Below are 20,341 nucleotides of genomic sequence, written 5' to 3' on the forward strand. Positions count from 1 at the left end.
TCAGCATGTCATGATGCTGTGTGATTTACATTTGAAATGAAAACTCATCTTGTAATTATCAATGTTTCACTCACAAAAAGAAATGATTGTTCTCCCAGTAGTCTGGGAACAGAGCTGACTCCTGATTGCAGGGAGTGAGAGTGGGCTGAAAATAAGCCTCTAACAGGAGCTCTTCAATTTCCTCTTTTCTTAAATAACACGTATCTGTTTGCTGTGTAGACTGAACTGGATGCAACCCCCTCCCTCTGCCCCAAGGTGCTTGACATCTATTACTTGCTGGTAGTAGAGACAAAGTTGAGTCCTTAAGTTGTGAAGAGTCTGTCTCCATCTTGCCCCCTCTCAATATGTGCCCAGATGCTTTTGCTCTCTGCTCTACCATCCCTCTCTAAAAGTCTTCTCAAACTCCTTCAGCCTGGTTCATTGGTGGGGTGCTTTTCTCTTTCAAGAGGATTTTGTCCTCTGTGTGACCATGCCTGTTGTTTCCTTAGCATAGATGAGGCAATAACTTTCCATTTGGAATATGCCAATAGCAGAAGTGTCTTTCGGGTTTGGGAATTTGACCTCTTAAATCTTTTGCAAAGGATGGAATTTTGGGTTCAATTCCACTTTGGCTTCACAAATTCAGTGGTGTTTCAACTAAAGCAACCTGATACTTCAGCTCTAGTCTCCAGTGTGAAGAGAATGTGGTGAAAGACTCAGAGCCCCTCAGAAACCCAGAACTCAGAACACTTCAGGTCTGAGAATATAAATTTGGTTCCACTGCTTAAGTGCACCCAAAGCTGAGGTTTCCCAAGAATGGTTTTCTCAACCCCTGCCCCAAAGGAAAACACTCCTTCTCTTCTTGTTTGCACATGCCCTGTTAGCACCAGGCAGGTGGTACCCATGCAGATGCATTCGCTGGGAGGTGGACAACACTGCTCAGACTTGCGTTTCCTCCTGCCAGCCTGTTCTCCCCAGAGACTCTCCCTTCACCCCATTCCCATCCTGCCCACCCCAGTTGCTAACTCTCCCCCAGTTCCTGTCTCTGGGTTGAGCATCCTCAACCCAAACGTGCCTCTAACACAGAGAGTGGAGGAAGCAGATTCTGCTGTAACATGAATCTGCTAGAGTGTGTAATGGATCTGTGTAAAGAGAGGAAAAATATTTACCAGTTTCAATAGAGACGTAATGAGTCAGGATTCAGAGAGGTGGAATAGCAAACATCTCTGTTCTCTGGATGCTGTAAGGCAAAGACAGAGCTCTGCAGAGAAACTTTCATTTCATTAAACACTTTTAATACTCAGCATTAACTACAGTCCTGCTGGCAGCATTTCTTAGTAGCTACTCTAAAAGGAATATCTTGAAGCCCCACAGTGGGTTCAATAGTTAAAATGACTGTTGGACTGGCTATAACGCTGTGGCTTGGCAAGTAGGAAGCATTTTTACATATTCAGGTTCTGGTGGAATATTAAAGGATCCCAGCATACGAGAGGCAGATGCTTCCTTCTCTAGGGGTGAAGTTGGAAGCTAAATGTTATCCAGACTACTGCAGCGAGTTGGTGGTGAAGCGTGCTGGAAAACAATCATAGAACAGGTTGGGTTGGACCTTAAAGCTCATCCAGTTCCAACCCTCTGCCGTGGGCAGGAACACCTTCCATGAGAGCAGGTTGCTCCAAGCTCCCTGGGACTGCAGGTGCCAAGTTCTTCCCAGAGTGGTTTAAGCAGTCTCATTTCTTGTGTTTCATTACCACAATAGCAGCATGTCTGATTGCAGAGAAACCACTGTAGAAGCAGATCAAACAGTGAATGGGAGGGTTTCCTCCTGGATCTGAGGCAGCATGGTTGTGGCTGTGGTTGCAGGGAAGTTGGGCATAGCACAGCAAACTCTGTTCTTGAGAACCTCCAGCTTAGTCTGAATCCTCCCTATTGTGGTGTTCTGGCATGGCTGCAGCCACAGGAGAATATTACCAGCCTTCCCCTAGCACAGACAGCAGTTAAGGAGAGCTGGGAAGCAGAAAGGTCAGGCCCTGCTATAGATGAGCATGTCCAAGAGGCAGGAAAGAGCATCTTCAGCTGCAGTGAACAAGGCAAATGGTTGTACACAGAGGCTCTGGCTTTTGACTGGGCAAAGTTTCAGTCGGTGTTTTTGAGTGTGTTCCCAATGCTGGAATCCAAGTTGGCTGGTAAAAAATGCCCACCCCTTTTATTGGAATTGGCACCCACCTCCTCCTCTCTCAAAGCAATGCTTGGGTGGGATGGCACACACATGGTGTGGCACTAGCCTGTGATGTGGCCTCAGGCAGGTTTCTGTTTGGTGCTGCGTCTACCTGTCACCCTCCAGGCACAGCTTGTTCCCAGCAGAGGCTCTGTGCTCATATGCAGCTCTGCCAACCGGGACACAGAGTCTTTCGTGGGATGTGCCATGGCTCATCAGGTTCCTTTTCTAGGATCTTGCAGCAACATGAGAAATGAATCCAGTGACCATCAGGGCCCACAACTGGGCAGTGGTTTCTTTTGTGACTTACAGGTGTGTTGCCTTTATGGGTCTCTGCCCTTAAATACTTGCAGCGTGAGTGAAACTTACCCAGCTCCTTCTGTCGCCCAAGGAGTCCTGTTCCCCCAGTGTACAACTTTGTGATCAGCTGCCATCCTCCAATCTGACAGCTTACAAGCAGAAGCCACTTTATCCTCTTCCTTATTAAATCTGACCCCTGGTACTTTGCACGCCTCCCGTGTCCTTCCTCGAATGCCTGTTGTTTGGGAGGGTCTTAAAATGCCGCATCGTTCCCATGGCACTGTGATTTGAAGGTTAATGGAGGACATTCATACATGGGATCTCCAAAGTGAAAATGCTGAGGCACGTTTCTGCCTTGTGAACAGTCAGCAATGGGTGACCTTGTTTGAAGGCAGCAGTTTCCCTCCCAACCCCTATGGGCAGCCTTTAAACACTTAAAGCCCAGGTACATCTCAACCTTACTGGAAGTGTTTCAGTGGCTCTGTTGTGGGGTAGCTGTGGTACAGTGATGAGATCATTGCCTGTATCTGGAAAGCAAGACCTGCAAGTGCTGAGTGCCATGTGTTGGAGAGGGTATAATAAACACCTCACCCCATTGTGGTCTGGTGCTGGGGAATTGTCCCCTCCTTAGACAACACCAGCTTGTAAGTGCTTCCAGTCGCTGCTGAGGCACAAACATGCTGGATCTAGTGCTAAGGAAAGAGTTGACTCTCCACAGGGGAAACTATAGGCTAAAAAGTGAACAAAACAACCAGATTCTGCTTTTGGCTATGGAGATAGCAGGAATTCAGTGCTCCCTTTTAGTTGCAGTGCTGGGAAACAGGCACTGCAGCCCATCTCTTATCAAAGAGCTGCTGCTAAAGGGAGGAAAGCGGACATCAAATATTTACTGTCAGATCAATTCTGTTTAAAGTGCAATGTTTGTAGCAGAGCTTGGACACAGGAAGGTCAGGTGTAAGGATCAAGGCTGCATTTATATAAAGACAGAGGAATATGCACTGGAAATCCTTGCTTGGAAAGGGAAAAGGCCAGAGGATATGGAAAGGCACACTATGAGGAGCTTCATCTTTGTCCTCACACTGGGCATTTTCTCATGTTCAGGTAAGTTGCTCAGAGGAGCCGTGGCCTCTTTCTTACAGTGGTTTAGGAGACCACAGTGAACCTCTAACGGAACTGTGCCTTCATCTCAGGCTTTCCAGTGTACGACTATGATCTCCCTGTCACAGAAGAGGCTCTCAATGCTTCCATTGCAAGGATCAACTCTCAGTCACGGGGGACAAACCTGTATGGTGTTGTCAGGAGCCACGTCACAAGAGTAAGTGCACAGAGAATCAGCATTCCTTTCCCTGAAATATGCTTTGTTCTGATGGAAAACTCTTTTTCATCCAACCCTGAACCCCCAAATTTAGTTGGAGTTTTTTGATGCTGCTTGGAAGAGGGTGGGTTTGGGGCATTATCTGGAATGATGGCTTTGGGAACTGAAATGTTCTTTTCTTTCTCCAGTCTTTATTTATGTCTTCTGTCTCCATGCACCAATGCTGGTTTAAATCTGTTAGTGTCTAAATACAGGGAGGAAATTCTTTATCTGCTTTAATTTGCATTGCTAAGAATGATGTTGGGTACCCAGAATTAAGGAGTAACATGCTGTAACTATTCTGTTTCTGTAGATGGCATGTATCAAATCCTCTGCAAGGATGAATGGCAAGATGACTTTGGGATTGATCTAATTTGGAAAACTACTTGAAAGCAGTGGGGATTTGTTGGTTGTTGGGTTTTGGTTTCAGTGGGGAGTGGGGTGAGTCTCCCAGCTTGAGCTAAAACACTGCTTAGACTGCCCATGAGGCACCTGAGCAGACAATGCAAGACTGTATTAACTGTGTTAATTCAATTGCCTCCAGTGGTGGGGTTTACTTTCTAAGCCTATTTACTTGCACAATAGGCTTCCCAGCAGTCTAGATATTCAAAGCAGAGCTGTTAGCACCCTGCTTCCTTCAGAAGATGGGGTAGCACACTGGGTAATGGTATGCTTATCTACCTCTGAGAGCTCTAAGTCCCTCCAGCTGACTCTGAGCAGTAAGAGGATCCTGCAGTGGTTGTAGGGATTCAAGTGAGACCCCCATGGAAAGCTGTTCTGTGTTGCTGACTAAGAGACAAATTCCTGAGCACAATAAAAGAGACTTTCTCACACACAGTAATCGGCTCTAAATTGGGCACTGAGCCATAATGCCCTTATGTCGGCTTCTGCTTGACAAAGAAGCAAGGTTGCCATGTAGCAGGCATAGAGGAATGACAGGCACTAATTACGTATTGTCTTGACCTTCCTTTGACCAGGTTGACATGTGGAACAGTGATGCCTATAGACTGGAGCTGCAGTTCAGCATCCGTGAAACAGAGTGCACGAAAGCGTCGGGGAGAGACCCGTTCACATGTGACTTCAGAATTGGGCCTTTTGTGGTAAGTGAATGTGGTGTGAATGTGAAAACCCAAATTGATGTAGGATGAAGGACTTGAGGGTGTTGGATGGGGAGAAGCTCCCAGTGACCTGACAGGACACGGGTGGTTTCTGGGCTGCACCCCCAGAGCATGAGCAGCAGCACAGGGAAGGGATCCTGCCACTCTGCTGTGCTCTGGGGAGACCCGCCTGCAGTCCTGATCCAGCTCTTGGGGCAACAGCACAAGAGAGATGTGGAGCTGCTGGAGCAAGGCCAGAGGAGGCCATGGAGATGCTGCGAGGGCTGGAGCAGCTCTGCTCTGGAGCCAGGGTGAGAGAGCTGGGCTGGGTCAGCCTGGAGAAGAGAAGGCTCCTTAAGGGGAGACCTCAGAGCAGCTCCAGTGCCTAAAGGGGCTACAGGAAACCTGGAGAGGGGCTTTGGACAAGGGCCTGTGAAGACAGGCCAAGGGGAATGGCTTTAACCTGCCAGAACAGGGGAGATTGAGATGAGCTCTTAGGCAGAAGTTCTTCCCTATGAGGGTGCTGAGGCGCTGGCACAGGGTGCCCAGAGAAGCTGTGGCTGCCCCATCCCTGGCAGTGTTCAAGGTCAGGTTGGAGACAGGGACTTGGAGCAACCTGCTCTAGTGGAAGGTGTCCCTGCCTGTGGCAGGGGTTGGAACTGGATGAGCTTTGAGGTCCCTTCCAACACAAATCAGCCTGATTCTACAATGATTCTATGAGATGTTGAAACACTATTTTTCCTCTGTGAATATCTGTAACCTTACCTGTCCTTCCTGGGCACAATGGTTAGGAAGCAGGAGGGATTCTGGGAAGACACAGGACAGATGCTGCAAAGGCTTTCCTCATAGCTTATGAGTCATGCTACTACCTCAGGAGGTAGTCCACTCCATGAAGAGTGGAGCAAACATCTCAGAGTATCACTGCTCTTGAGCTAAGCACCTTGTGTGTGCATGTAGGTGGGATAACATGAAACTGATGGTTGTTGCTAGATATTCTTCAATGATGCAAGGGTTGGCTGCTGTGAAGTTATCACTATATCCTGGACAGACACCATCCCTCTGCTTTTCTTCTTGGGGAAATGCAGTATGAAAGGTAGTGTGAGGACATATTCTGTTTCCAAACTTGGGTGCAGGTTTTGCTGGAGCTTCTTAAAGGTAGCTGACTTAAAGGTAGTTTAACTTGTAGAGCTGGAGCTCCCATCAGCATAGCCCTGGACAGCCCTTCTGCTTGTGCTTGGTGATGCCAAAGCCATGAAAAGGAGTTAGAGATTTTCTTCTACCTCAAGCAGGCTGAAGGCTTCATACAGCTGACATGTAATTGTAGAGCAATGACTTGGGTGTAGTCATGTGCTGTCAGAATATATTTACCTGACTAGAGTCTGCTCTGATAATGTGAGAGGTGTACGATCTTCCGCTTGGAATTTAATCCCTGTACAAGTTCGCATCCCCAGTGAAGGCCCCGTGAGAGGGTTTGTCCTGTGGCTTTGCTCTATGAGATTTGCTCTGGTTTGATCTGTTACAGCCAACCACTTTCTGCAGAAGTGTTGTGGAAGTCTCCGATGAGCTCATCTCCAACATTGTTGTGCAGTGCCATCAAGGTGCATCCAGCTCCGAATCACTGAGCAGTGAGGAGGTAAGGGAGGGGAAAGCTCAGTTTTACTGCTTGGGGAGCAAAAATTCAGCTCATTCTCTTTAAAGGAGGTCAGCTGCAGCTGAGGTTTTGATCACAAGACCCAGCTGTCTCCTGTAACACTTCACTTGCCATCAGCTGAGAGGTTTGACCTTGCCTGATGGATGCCTAGGGAGAGTGTGAATCTCTGCAGCAGTCTGGCACATCCACCAGCTCCTTCTTCATTGACACAATGCCTGGAGAAAAGTGATTGACACGTCTTAGGCAGAAACAGATACCCCTGTCTCTGGCTTTGTTACCAAAGCCAGCTCCCAGCTGAGCATAATCACAGTACAACTGAAGAACATTTGCTCTACTGAGATTTGTATGCTGTTTTTGAGCTCTTATTTGGGTTTAAGGTGTGATTAAATGCCAACCCAACCTGTGAATTCCTTGAGCTCTTCACATCATGCTCATGTCCACTTTTTCCATGAACTGACACATGAACCTAGGTGCCTGCAGCAGAGCTCTGCAGAGGGTGTTGTCCTTGAGGATTATATACAGGGAGCCAGGATAGTTTCACAAGCAACGTGCCAGAGGATAGGGACAGCCTTTATTTTGGGGAAGTGTGAGTAACTGAATGAATAACTTGCAGCAAATGGGATTCTGTGTCGCTTTTCCTTGCTTTGAATTGCCAACGTGGCTTCCCATTTAGTTTTATTTTTACATCTTTGTTGTTCAGGCTCTATTCACAACCATGGAGTGAATGCACCACAGGAAGCCTTGCTTTGCAGAACAGAAAGGCTGCATGTGAAGTACTGAAATATGTAACATAGTCTGGGATGCTCAGTCTGTCCTCTGTGGGTTAAGCATAACTCTTGTTTAATAGGGCACTCAGTATAAACACTTGTTTTTACAAGCAGGCATCTTTCTGCGAGTCTTCTTTAACTATCACTTAAAATTCAGTCCTGCTGCCAATACTCCTGCTAGGGAATATATTTCCTGCAATGTTAATAAGAAATAAATGCCAAAGGGAATTATTGCACATGAAAAGGGAAGTATTTCTTTCTGCAAAGACCTGCAGCAATTGCACTGTAGCTCTTGCTCTAGAGCTGTAACTCAACCTGGCTGAGATGATGTGGTGTAGCTCCTGTAGGCTGGTGGCATTTGAATAGGAGAAGGAATTGTGACTGGCTGAGGCTGGGCACATTTTACTTGGATAGAGAGCAACAAAAGAAGAGTACAGAGAGCTTTTAAAAGAGTAATTTGGGCTAAATGAGTCACAAAGGTGCCCTGTGTGACTGCAGCAGACTAACTCTGCTCTGCAGGCTCTGCTGGCCTGGCTGGAGAAGGTCAGGTAAGGTATGAAGGACAAAAGGTTTTGACTGGAGAGCCTGCAGACTTCCTTAGCAACATCAGTGCTTTGCAATAGTATCAGCAGAGATCTTGTTTTCAGAGGAGTGAATAACGACGTTTGGGAGTGATCACACAGTACATGGGGAAATGGAGGAGAGGGACACTTCTGATAAGGTCTGATAAGAAACATCTTTCCTTTACAGTTTATGCACATGCCCGTAAAGAACCCCAACAGGCGAGGCAGCAGCCCCAGAGAAGGTAAGCCATTCCTGCCATGCTGGACTACCATGTGCTTGCCTTTTGGATCATCTGCTTGGACCACCTGAAGATCATCTATCTGAGGGACCAGGAAAGCAGTTTGCTCAGGTCGTAGCCAGCTGCTTTTTCCATTGCAGAGGGGTGTTTCATTGAGGAAGTGTGAAGCAGGCAATGCTGAGGCTTGTGTGGTCTGTGTACATGTTTTCTGGATGACCAGATTTGTGCTCTTGTAACTGTGCTGCATCCCCAGCAGTGTGAGCAGCACCTCAAAGGAGGTGATCCTGCCCCTTTGCTCTGCTTTCATAAGACCCCCCTTTCAGCACTGTGTGCAGTTCTGGTGTCCTCAGCGTGAGAAGGATGGAGCAAGTCCAGAGGAGGCCACTAGGATGATCAGGGCCTGGAGCACCTCCTGTATGGAGACAGGCTGAGAACATTGGGGCTGTTCAGCCTGGAGAAGAGAAGCTGTGTGGAGACCTCAGAGCAGCTTCCAGTGTTTGAAGGGGGATACGAGGATGCTGGAGAGGGACTCTTCATCAGGGAGTGTCGCGATAGGACAAGGGGTGATGGGTTCAAACTGGAACAGGGAAAGTTCAGGTTAGAACTTAGGCAGAAGTTCTCCCCTGTGAGAGTGCTGAGGCACTGGCACAGGGTGCCCAGAGAAGCTGTGGCTGCCCCATCCCTGGCAGTGTTCAAGGCCAGGTTGGACACAGGGACTTGGAGCAACCTGCTCTAGTGGAAGGTGTCCCCACCCATGGCAGGGGATGGAATGGATGAGCTTTAAGGTCCCTTCCAACACAAACCGTTCTATGATTCTGTAATGAGTACTTCTGGGCATCCTTGAGATTGTTTTGATGTTATGTGAAGTGCTGAATGAATGCATGTTTGAAAGTATGTAATGCTCATGTATGTCTCTGTATTCTTCTTTTCAAAGACATATTTGCTCCTGAAGCTTTCCCTTCAAGGGGAAGAGGCAGCAGCCGTGGAGACTGGCATAAACCCAGCTACTTCAGCTCTGACAAGATGGAATAATACCCTTTGGGTGAGTAAAATTCAAAGGGTAGCTTTTGTGCAGTTTTGCAACAAGGTGGGCAAGTGACTCAGGATAAAGGACCTCTTTGAGAATGTGCTTCTTGGCTGTGAACAAGCTCGTTTGCAGGCCATATCTTTGTGCTGAATCTAATGCAACAGGGCACCGAGGCTACACAGGTCAGCAGACAAAAAGCGAATGTGTAATATGGTATCTGGGAGAACCAAGATGAGGTTTACTCAGGGCACATGTTTGTTGCAGAGAAGCTGTGAAGGAGATGTTTGAGTTAATGGGAATGATATTAGATGGTGTTCATGCTTCATTGCAGCTGGCAAGGTCTATCCTACACAAACCAGCTTTGCTGTTCTACTTCTAAGGCTTTATGTGGGAGCAGCTGTAATTGCTGCTGATATTTCACCTGCTGTCTGATGGCGTTAATCTAAAGGGAAGAAAGAGCTTTAGGAACACAGAATGGAGGATGTTCTTTGGCATGCTAACCAGTTCTAAAGTAGCTGGAAAATGAAGACGAAATCACTTAGCACTATGTCTTTGTGATTAAAAGGCTTGCACACACGCTTGGGTACATCTCATTAGCAGGTCCCTGTCCCTGCGGAAAGTGCCAGAACTTAATGCTCCATGTGCATGGAGCTCAGTTCAGGCCTGCTGCATTGGCAACAAGACAGCCTTAGATGACTCACCGAAAACTTAACATGTTACTCATAAGCACATCTGTGATATATCTGTATGTGCTGAAGGAGATGTAACCCCTACTCTCCTGAAATGTAGATCTGAAAGGAAAACCCAGTCATTCTGCTGAGGCAGGTCTTTATTTGTGAGAAGGATTTCATTGAACCATATGCTATTTTAGTTTATCTATGAGCCAGTAAAGGTGATAGGCTGTTGTAATCACTGCCTTTCCTCTCATAAGAACCTTTAGCTTTCCTAAGTGTATTTGAACTTCCTTGAGCATATTGCAGTGTGTGCACTCTATGTCTTTCTGGGTACCTTTCATCCAAGGAGATGGTGTGAAAAGACTGAGGCTTACTGAAGAGTGGCATCTCTCAGTCTGGCTGAGTGAATTTGGGTTTTCTTCAACTGGTCTTCCAGAAGAGTTGTGTGCAAGGGTATCCATGTGCTCTGAATGGTGAGATATCCTTGTCTTGGCATCTGGAAAGTGCCAGGTATCTTAAATGAATTCTGTGGCTCTCAAGGGGAGCTGACCTTTTTAAGCAGTAATCACAAATGTTTTGTGTTCCTGTATCTAATGTCTAACAGATTTCTACACTAGAAACAAGCTGTTGAATCTCCTGGAAGGAGAATGTGAAGCAAATGGGGAGGGATTTATGGTTCTTGAAATCCTGTGCAGGAGTTGGCCTTGATGATTCCTATGGCTCCCTTCCAACTCAAGATATTCTGTGATTTTAATACTTTCTGCTTGCTTTTGAAAATGGGTTGTGTCATTTATAGAGCCGTGTTTCATATCAGTGTCCTAGGTTTTGGCCATCTCAGACAGATACATCAGGAGATTAAGGGAGAATTTCAAACCCCCTCAAAACTCCCTTTTCCTGTTGTTTTTATTCATTTGACTTATTAGGTTTAAAGTCTGGAAAGAAGTCTTATTTCTCAGTTTCACTTGTATTTAGAATTAGAGCGTTTCATCCATGGCTTCAATTTGGAGCTGCACATATCCAGATGAGTTCGTATTATTCCTGGCTTTTTCCCCTCTGTTTGGCACCTGTGGGATCATGGCTGGCATCCTTACAAGCCATGTTCTGATGGCTGTGTTTGGTGGGTAATGGAAAATACATGCTGTGTGTTGAGACGGCAGGAGCTCAGCTTATCTGAGAGTATTTTGGCAGAGGCTGAGGAAGCAGCAGTTTAATACTAGGTGACTTTCAGCTGTAATTCAAAGAACCTGTTGTTGAGAGGCAAAGCAAGACAAGTTCAATTGTCAATTAAGTAAGGAAATGTGAATATCCTGTGCCTGAGTCTATGAAAAAAGCGAGGCTAAAGTAGCTCACCAGTGCTTTGTGGCTCTTTATTTATTAGAATGTTAATATTCAAGAGGAAAAAAAGATCAGTGCAGTGGTTATATAAAGAACTTTTCCAAGTCTGCAGCCTTCAGACCCTGCTGGTGCCTGCTGGAGTTAGCAAACTGCATAGGAAAGAACCACATCAGTGATTAACGAGCTTACTTCGGTGACAAATCCTAATCAGATTTGCTGGATTTACTTCCTAGTGCATCTCCGGAACTGTAAAATTCACATGTTGTGCTGTGGGCCAACAAGGAGCTCAGGCACGTCAGCGAGAGATAGCAGGAGAGCCAGCTGCTGCACAACATCTGGTCACCCTCACAGCCTTAGCCTTCAACAGGCATTAAGGTCATCAGTTAGCTTGGCCTGCCAGGTGTGTGTAGAGTTAGTTGGAGCTGTGTTGGTCACCACAGTGTGAGCAAATGGTAGGTTCCATTGGTTTGGAACCTGCTTGATGGTGTTTGTGGCTCTGAATTGCTGGAAAAGTGGCTCAAACTCACTAACACCTTGAACCCCAGAAAGCAAAGGAAAAGGGCCCCAACACTCTTCTCTTCCAAAATCAACTGCCTAAGGCAGGTTATGTTCCTCAGGGTGGAGTCTGACCTATGACTGCTGTAGGGAGTCTCGCCAGCAGTGCTTCATTTCCTTGAACAGGAAAACTGAGAAGAAAGCTCCTGCCTTTGCTTGTAATATGCATGGAGATTGTGAATGCTGATTCTTACTGTTGTTAATCACACAAGGAAAGTATAATTAATGCCAAATTCTGTCTGAATCAAGCCAAGGGACTGTGACAATGGCTCTTCGGCTGAGTTCTCACCAGGCAGAGCCCCCAGCTGGTGGGAATGTGGCAAGGGCAGTTGTTAGAAGCTGATTAGCAGCCTTGCAGAAGCAGAAGTGAATGGCCTGGCATCATTGAATAGTAGTGGTTTGTTTTCAGTGGAAGAATAACATCAGGCCTCTTGTCAAACCCAAGAAATCCAGGATCCAACCTTCAGAGTGAAATGGATGCTTGTTGGGGTGTCTTCTACAAAAACAATAATGCATCACCCTCCTGGGGTGTGGAAAGCAGGGCTTTTATCCCCTGTGTCCTCATTGAGAAGCTGCTCGATTTTAGTTCCAGTTTTGTATTCTCATGGCTTCATATGTTCTGCCTTTGTCTTTTCCTCTCCATTCACCCACTCCACTTTCTGCAGCTCTCAGAAATAATCTTATTGCTTTCTGGGGGAAAGAAGTGAAGCATCAGAGGGAAGGAAAATCCCAGCAGAATGGGATCTGTTGCACAGTGCCTGAGCTCCATATCCAATCAGTTTTAAGAGTGAAAGCTGGAGCAATTTATCACTTAGGCAACGTGGAGGAAATGACAAGCTGCCTTGGAGCCTGTCTGTGATAGCTAAGTCCTTGGTGTCATCTGGCTTCTATAGCAGAGAGGTCACCCTTCTTTCATCTGCTCAGAATGAAGGACTGAAGTTGAAACAGACCGAGGCAGGACCTTTCCTGATGCTCAGGTCAGATCATGGTGCTGAGTTGAAGCAGAGGTGTTACAGCAGAGAGGAGAGCTGCTGTGATAATCTCTTATCGCTATTCTGAATGGCAGTGATTTTTGCCTTGCTCTTTGTCCACCTCTTCTGGATCTGTTTTGAAGGATTAGACCGACTGAGGACTGTCTTCCAGCTTACTGCTTAATGTTGGATTTTGCAAGCAATAAAAATGAGCTTGTCAAAATATCACAAAGGTTGGGAAGGACCTCTGGAAGCCCAGCACTGGTTCAAACAGGGACATGTTCATGAGGTTTGAATACCCCAGACTGGTTTGGGTTCGAAGGGACGATTCCCTTCTGAGAGGAACAGAGGGCCCGGTATGCAGAGTTGACCCTCATCATAGGGAAGTGTGTAGTCTGCCTGGAGCCCGGATCAGGGATATCACCAGGATGCTCCCCAACCTGGTGCACCCGACAGACTACTACCTGCTGCTGGTCTTCCAGACAGGTGGGGAGGAAGCTGCTTCCCGCAGTCTGAGGGGGATGAAGAAAGACTACAGGGCCTTGGGGCGGATGGTGAAAGAGTCTGGGGCTCAAGTGATCTATTCCTCACTCCTTCCATCTTCCACTGATGATGTGGGAAGGAATGGGGAGATTCAGTCCATAAACGATTGGCTTCGAGACTGATGCTACAGGCACGGCTTTGGATTCTTTGATAATGGCTGGTTTTATAGGGCACCAGTCTGGACAATGACAAGTGGGAAAGGTTTATCTCACAGAGGCAAAAGGATGCTGGGGCATGAATTAGCAGGGCTCATTTGGAGAGCTTTAAACTAGATTCGAAGGGGGATGGGGTTGTAGCTGGGCTTGCCCCAGTGGGGCAGCACTCCAGAATTGCTGAAGACTGGGAGGCCTCCTATAATCCTAGGGTGAAATCGGTGTGCTCAGCTCGCTCCCTGGAATGTCTGTACACCAATGCGCGCAGCATGGGAAATAAACAGGAGGAGTTGGAAACCTGTGTTAAGTCAGGAGACTATGATCTGGTGGCAATTACAGAGACGTGGTGGGACAGCTCACATGACTGGAATATAGTCGTGGAGGGCTATGTCCTTTTCAGGAAAGACAGGCCAGCCAGGAGGGGTGGTGGGGTTGCTCTTTATGTGCGGGAGCAACTACAATGCACCGAGTTCTGTCCAGGGACAGATGACGAGCGAGTTGAGTCTGTGGGTGAGAATTAAGGGGCAGACTGGCAGGGGGGATACTGTTGTGGGTGTCTGTTACAGACCACCAGATCAGGGTGAGGAAGTTGAGGAGGCCTTCTACAGGCAGCTGAGAGAGGCCTCACAGTCACAGGCCGTGGTCGTCGTGGGGGATTTTAACTTCCCTGATGTTTGCTGGAAGGACCACTCGGCAACCCAGCCGCAGTCCAGGAGGTTCCTCCAGTGTATGGATGATAACTTCCTCCTGCAAATGGTGGATGAGCCAACCAGGAGAGGAGTGCTGCTGGATCTCATCCTCACCAACAAGGAGCATCTGGTTGAAGCAGTAAGGGTTGAGGGCTGCCTTGGTTGCAGCGACCACGAGATGGTGGAGTTCAGGATCTTGTGTGGTAGGACCAGTAGAATAGCAAGTAGAATTGCAACCCTGGACTTTAGCAGGGCAAACTTTGGCCTTTTCGAGCAATTGCTAGGGGAAATCCCATGGGCAAGGCTGCTTGAAGGAAAAGGGGCCCAAGATAGTTGGTTGACATGCAAGGACTGCTTTTTCTGAGCTCAAGATCAGAGCATCCCGACACATAGGAAGTCAAGGAAGAGGGCCAGGAGACCTGCGTGGCTAAATAGGGAATTGCTGGGTATGCTCAAGTGGAAGAGGAGAGTTTACAGGTCATGGGAGGAGGGGCTGGCCACTTGGGAGAATATAAGGCTGCTACTAGAGGATGTAGGAAGGCAGCTGACATGACTAAGGCCTCCTTAGAATTAAACCTGGCGAGAAGGGTCAAGGACAGCAAAAAGAGCTTTTTCAAATACATGGCAGATAAAACTAACATGAGAGGCAATGTAGGCCCACTGATGAAGGGGATGGGTGCCCTGGTGACAGAAGATACAGAGATGGCAGAGTTACTGAATGCCTTCTTTGTCTCTGTCTACTCTGCTGCAGGCAGTCCGGAAGAGCCCTGTACCCCTGAGACCTTAGATAAAGTCAGGTCAACGGAGCGGTTTGCCTTAGTCAATGAGGAATGGGTTAGAGACCAGTTGAGCAATCTGGACATCCATAAATCCATGGGTCCAGATGGGATGCACCCGCGGGTGCTGAGGGAACTGGCGGAAGTCATTGCTAGACCACTCGCCATCATCTTTACCAAGTCTTGGGAAACGGGAGAGGTGCCTGAGGACTGGAGGAAAGCAAATGTCACTCCAGTCTTCAAAAAGGGCAAGAAGGGGGACCCGGGTAACTATAGACCGGTCAGCCTCACCTCCATCCCTGGGAAAGTGATGGAACACCTTATCCTTGGTGCCATCTTAAGGCATATCAAGGATAAGAGGGTTATGAGGGGCAGTCAGCATGGCTTCACCAAGGGGAAATCATGTTTGACCAATCTCTTAGCCTTTTATGAGGAAATAACACGGTGGATGGATGATGGCAGAGCAGTGGATGTGGTCTACCTTGACTTCAGCAAAGCATTTGACACAGTCTCCCACATCATCCTCACAGCTAAATTGAGGAAGTGTGGACTGGATGATCAGGTAGTGAGGTGGACTGCGAACTGGCTGAAGGAGAGAAGCCAGAGAGTGGTAGTCTATGGGGCTGAGTCTAGTTGGAGGCCTGTAACTAGTGGAGTGCCTCAAGGGTCAGTACTGGGACCGGTATTATTTAATATATTCATCAACGATTTAGATGAGGGAATTGAGTGTACTATCAGCCAGTTTGCTGATGACGCTAAGCTGGGAGGAGTGGCTGACACGCCAGAAAGCTGTGCTGCCATCCAGCGAGACCTGGACAGGCTGGAGAGTTGGGCAGGGAATAACGGGATGAAATATAACAAGGGAAAGTGTAGAGTCCTGCATCTGGGCAGGAACAACCCCAGGTTCCAGTATAGGTTGGGGAACGACCTGTTAGAGAGCAGTGTAGGGGAGAGGGACCTGGGGGTCCTAGTGGGCGACAGGATGACCATGAGCCAACACTGTGCCCTTGTGGCCAAGGAGGCCAATGGCATCCTGGGGTGTATTAGAAGGGGGGTGGTTAGTAGGTCGAGAGAGGTCCTCCTTCCCCTCTACTCTGCCCTGGTGAGACCCCATCTGGAATATTGTGTCCAGTTCTGGGCCCCTCAGTTCAAGAAGGACAGGGAACTGCTGGAGAGAGTCCAGCGCAGGGCAACTAAGATGATTAAGGGAGTGGAGCATCTCCCTTATGAGGAAAGACTGAGGGAGCTGGGTCTCTAGTTTGGAGAAGAGGAGACTGAGGGGTGACCTAATTAGTGTATATAGATATATAAAGGGGGAGTGTCACGAGGATGGAGCCAGGCTCTACTCAGTGGCAAACAATGATAGGACAAGGGGTAATGGGTACAAACTGGAACACAAGAGGTTCCACTTAAACTTGAGAAGAAACTTCTTCTCAGTGAGGGTGACGGAACACTGGAACAGGCTGCCCAGGGAGGTTGTGGAGTCTCCTTCCCTGGAGACATTCAAAACTCGCCTGGACACATTCCTGTGTAACCTTACCTAGGTGTTCCTGCTCCGGCAGGGGGATTGGACTAGATGATCTTTTGAGGTCCCTTCCAATCTCTAGCATACTGTGATACTGTGACCTCAAAGCTGATCCAGTTCCAACCCCTGCCATGGGCAGGGACACCTTCCACTAGAGCAGGTTGCTCCAAGCCCCTGTGTCCAACCTGGCCTTGAACACTGCCAGGGATGGGGCAGCCACAGCTTCTCTGGGCACCCTGTGCCAGCGCCTCAGCACCCTCACAGGGAAGAGCTTCTGCCTAAGAGCTCATCTCAGTCTCCCCTGTTCTGGCAGGTTGAAGCCATTCCCCTTGTCCTGTCCCTACAGGCGCTTGTCCAAAGCCCCTCTCCAGGTTTCCTGCAGCCCCTTTAGGCACTGGAGCTGCTCTAAGGTCTCCCCTTAAGGAGCCTTCTCTTCTCCAGGCTGAGCCAGCCCAGCTCTCTCAGCAAAAGATTTTTTTCTTAAACTAAGCTGGAATTTCCCATATTCCCACTTGTTCCTGTTTTTTCTCATCTCTTTGTTCCCAGTGCCGAGTGTTGCAGCTGGTCCTGGTTCTTTGGCCTGCATCCCCCATCTGCAGGGCTGGGCACTACCCAGGTGCTCCTGGACAAGCTCCTCTCAGAGGGATGCTGTATCTGTCATGTGTGGATGCTCCCTTCTGGCACAAATCTATCCCTAAAATGGTATTAACCAATGTGTCTTACAGAAGAATGTCAGGTTGCCATGGTGACAAAGTTGCTGAAGATACACTGCAGGCTACAGACTGCTGTGGAAGCAGTCATATGCTCCCTTGGAAAAACACATCCCAGATTTCTTCCCCATATTGTAGCTCTTAATTCAGATGCATATCTGAGAAATCAGCTTCCAGCCTCAGCCAGCTCTGCTTTGAGACTTTGCAGTATTATTGATCTGTGTCCTATACTTACTTCCCTGTTATCTTTTCTATCAGTCTGGTTCTTTTTTGCCTTTACACCAATGAACAGCTGACATTTCATCTGTGCACATGTGGAGTGGTTTGTGGATGCACAATGACAGATTCCTCCTGGTGTGATTCTGATGCTAAACCAATCAATAAGCAGCTCAGTGAAGCTGGATGCACCTTTTTATCTGAGGCCATGGATGTTTGTTTATTTCTGTCAAGTACAAGAAAAATCCTGAGCTATGCCATTTCTCCCCCTCCCTTGTCTTAAGGTAGATCGGAGAATGAGAAGAATCAAGATTCAAAGATGGAGCATGGAAATAAAGAAGCTGATGCCATTTCCTTTCCTTTGCCATGACAGAACCATTCCATAATGGAAGTCTTTCCCTAAGCTCACTTTCTGCTGTGATGTCAAATGGCCAGTGGACAAGCTCGTGAGACGCTAAGTGCCCACACTTGTGAGTTGATAGCTGCCTTCTGATGCATTAGATGTCAGTGGGAGGACTCTCTCAGACACCTAGACACAGTTACATGTCCAGTATGTGGTACACCATCCTCTAATGATGCTATTAAAGGATCATTATTCCATCTGTTTGTTCTGCGTTGCTCTCTGGTTGCTTGTAATCTTTAGTCAAAGTAATAAACACTCCGTTTCTTTTTCTCTGGGGTGCAGCAGCTATGGACAAGGTGTCTTCCTGCAAATCCAAGTTTTAGCCCACAAGTAATCAAGCTTTAATGGATACTTGACTCATGTGGAGAGCTGAGGGAATCTGTGACAGTGATTGTACTAATTGTCATGACAAGAGTGGTTAGAATTGCTCAAAGAATCAGTGTTAGAGATACCAGCAAAAGTGATGTTAGAGATTTATTGATTCAACACAATTTGATGGCAAGGTTCACTCTACAACATGCAAAAGGAAATTGTATCAAAATTGGTGATGATTTATATAGAATTGAAGTAATGTGATGTGTACAGAAACTGGGGATATAAAGGGATAAGGGAGATCCTCCTGTTGAGTCACAAGGTTCAGCATGGACCCTTGCTTTCTGAACTTGTGACTGGATCCAGTCTTAGTCTCAAACTTGGTCAACAGTTTATGCCTAGGGTTAAGAGGTTATATGTGTGTCCAGCAGCAGTGCAGCTTTCGTTCACAGTTTGAAGGTGAATCACAAGATTTCTAACTTGACTTAAAGCTAATACACACACAGCTGCAATCCAATACCTAAACCAGTACACACACACAAAGATATATATGTATATATGTACAAATGTATGCATGCAAAAATATATATGTATATATAAAGAATCCTGTTAAAAATTTCCTTTGGGTGCAGTGAAAATGCATCAGCTTTCTCAGTAATCCTCAATGGGCTCTTTCGTTATGGTGCAGGCTGGCATTAGGGGTCTGCACACCTAATTCACCTAGTGCAGATGTGACCCCACTGGACACACACAAGTCATCTGTAAATAGGCAACAGAAGCTATTCTACAGAAGCTGTTGTGTGCATAGTGAGGTACTGAAGAGGTGTTTTGTATGTAGCTGGGGTAACAGCAAAGATTCACCTTTATGCTGGGTTGGTGCACAGGCACCTGTATCAGCAGGATTATAAAGCTTGAGCAGCCCTGTGGTGAAGGGGACCTTTTCCTGACTGAGCTGCAGGCCCTGCTTCAAACTGCACACAGGAAGCTCTTGGTGCAGCCAGCAGTTTGATTCCCTGTGTGTTACTTGACACTGAGATCACAATGAAATAGCTTTCCTCTTACGAAGCACCTTGTGAAGAATGGCTTTCCACTGCACCTGGATGCAGTGCAAAGAAAACAGGTGAGGAGCTTGCAGTTCTTGGATTGAGTATGTTTTTCCCCCTGTCTTTCTCTATGTCTTTGCTTTCCTGTTTCCAGCTCTGTTTCTTTACTTCTGAATGGAAGAGGCCTCTGGGAGAGATGCCCATTGACTGAGTGCTGGATATCCAGCTAGGTGTTTTCTGTCATGCTCATGATGGCTTTGTGGCAAACTGGATCAAAATAAGAGGTGAATTTCCTAAGACAGAAACAGGCAAATTAGTTGGATGTCTGGTGGGAATACAAGTGCCATTTAGTGCTGTAGAAATCTTCAAAACACTTGGATATAACAAAGCTGAGTTTGAAGATCTGCTCCCATCTCTGTTCCCTCCCCCCACCCAGCACACTGTCTTGGTTTGCAGTTTTGCTGCTGCACTCGCTAGTACCCAGCTCTCTTGCTCAGTAAGTGGTGGTCATGGGAGCTGCAGAATGGATCATCAGCTCTTTATCAGTTATGTAACTGTCCCTCCTTTCAGACTAAAGCAGCTCTCCCATCTGGTTTGACTCTCGGTTCATTTTCCCTACTGACTGTACTGACTGCTGCAAGGTAACCCAATTTCTATCTCAAAAGTGTAAGAACATGTAGTCAGAGCCCTCAATGGTTAGCAGTAGGAAATAGAAGGAGGTGGAAGGTACTGTTAACATGTAGAGGTCCAGCAGGGGAAGGGCTGTTTTCCTTTCTCGTGGTGATTTTGCTTTGCCTCTGTCAACAGGAGTGGGAACATCACCCCTTCAAGTAATCTTTGCTGAGCATCTTCTTCCTAATAGCAGTGACTTCACACCTTTGTGCTGATTTTAGGTAGACCCATGACTCTTCATTTAAAAGCTGGTGGAAAGAACCAGCTTAGCTACTTTCTGAACCTCCTGAGCTCAAGTGATCATGCACCTCGTATACTCATGTAGATATGAGTATCTTCCTGTCCTAGGCAAAGTATGGGTGAGCAGAACTTTCTGGGCTGTTCCTCCAGAACCTGACTTTATCTCCTGGATGGAATGAGGTGGATTGACACATTAGCCAGCTTCAGCTGTGCTTGTGCTCTTCCCTATTTCATTCTTGCTTTTCCCAGTTCCCAACAGGCAGCATAAAAGCAGTTGTGTTTTGCTGGTGGAGGGTAGTGTCAGGCCTCTGCATCAGTGAAGTAGGAGGGGAG

The 20,341-nt window shown here is 47.2% G+C and overlaps 1 protein-coding gene across 2 annotated transcripts; it reads left to right on the plus strand.

The window, feature by feature from the left end:
- The first annotated feature begins 3,433 nt into the window (after positions 1-3,433).
- Positions 3,434-17,938, plus strand: SPP2 (secreted phosphoprotein 2). Of its 2 annotated transcripts, XM_062601998.1 has the most exons (7): positions 3,434-3,595; positions 3,685-3,809; positions 4,826-4,948; positions 6,468-6,578; positions 8,114-8,168; positions 9,100-9,207; positions 17,627-17,938. In XM_062601998.1, the coding sequence occupies exons 1-6, from the start codon at positions 3,532-3,534 to the stop codon at positions 9,195-9,197; spliced, it is 576 nt and encodes a 191-aa protein (XP_062457982.1). In that variant the 5' UTR covers positions 3,434-3,531; the 3' UTR covers positions 9,198-9,207; positions 17,627-17,938. The 2 variants fall into 2 exon arrangements, with proteins under 2 accessions (XP_062457982.1, XP_062457993.1); XM_062602009.1 differs by lacking the exon at positions 9,100-9,207.
- The last annotated feature ends 2,403 nt before the right edge of the window (positions 17,939-20,341 follow it).

The sequence above is a fragment of the Pezoporus occidentalis genome, unplaced genomic scaffold (genome assembly GCF_034315485.1).
Source record: "Pezoporus occidentalis ecotype Australia unplaced genomic scaffold, CSIRO_AGI_Poc_V1 ctg118, whole genome shotgun sequence".
Taxonomy (NCBI): domain Eukaryota; kingdom Metazoa; phylum Chordata; class Aves; order Psittaciformes; family Psittacidae; genus Pezoporus; species Pezoporus occidentalis.

What these genes read in the sequence shown, in the direction of transcription:
- SPP2 (XM_062601998.1), top strand. Translation starts at nt 3,532, where the DNA reads ATGGAAAGGCACACTATGAGGAGCTTCATCTTTGTCCTCACACTGGGC. An exon ending in TCAGGAGCCACGTCACAAGA is followed by an intron (nt 3,810 to 4,825) that starts GTAAGTGCACAG and finishes TCCTTTGACCAG; the next exon opens with GTTGACATGTGGAACAGTGA. An exon ending in TCAGAATTGGGCCTTTTGTG is followed by an intron (nt 4,949 to 6,467) that starts GTAAGTGAATGT and finishes GATCTGTTACAG; the next exon opens with CCAACCACTTTCTGCAGAAG.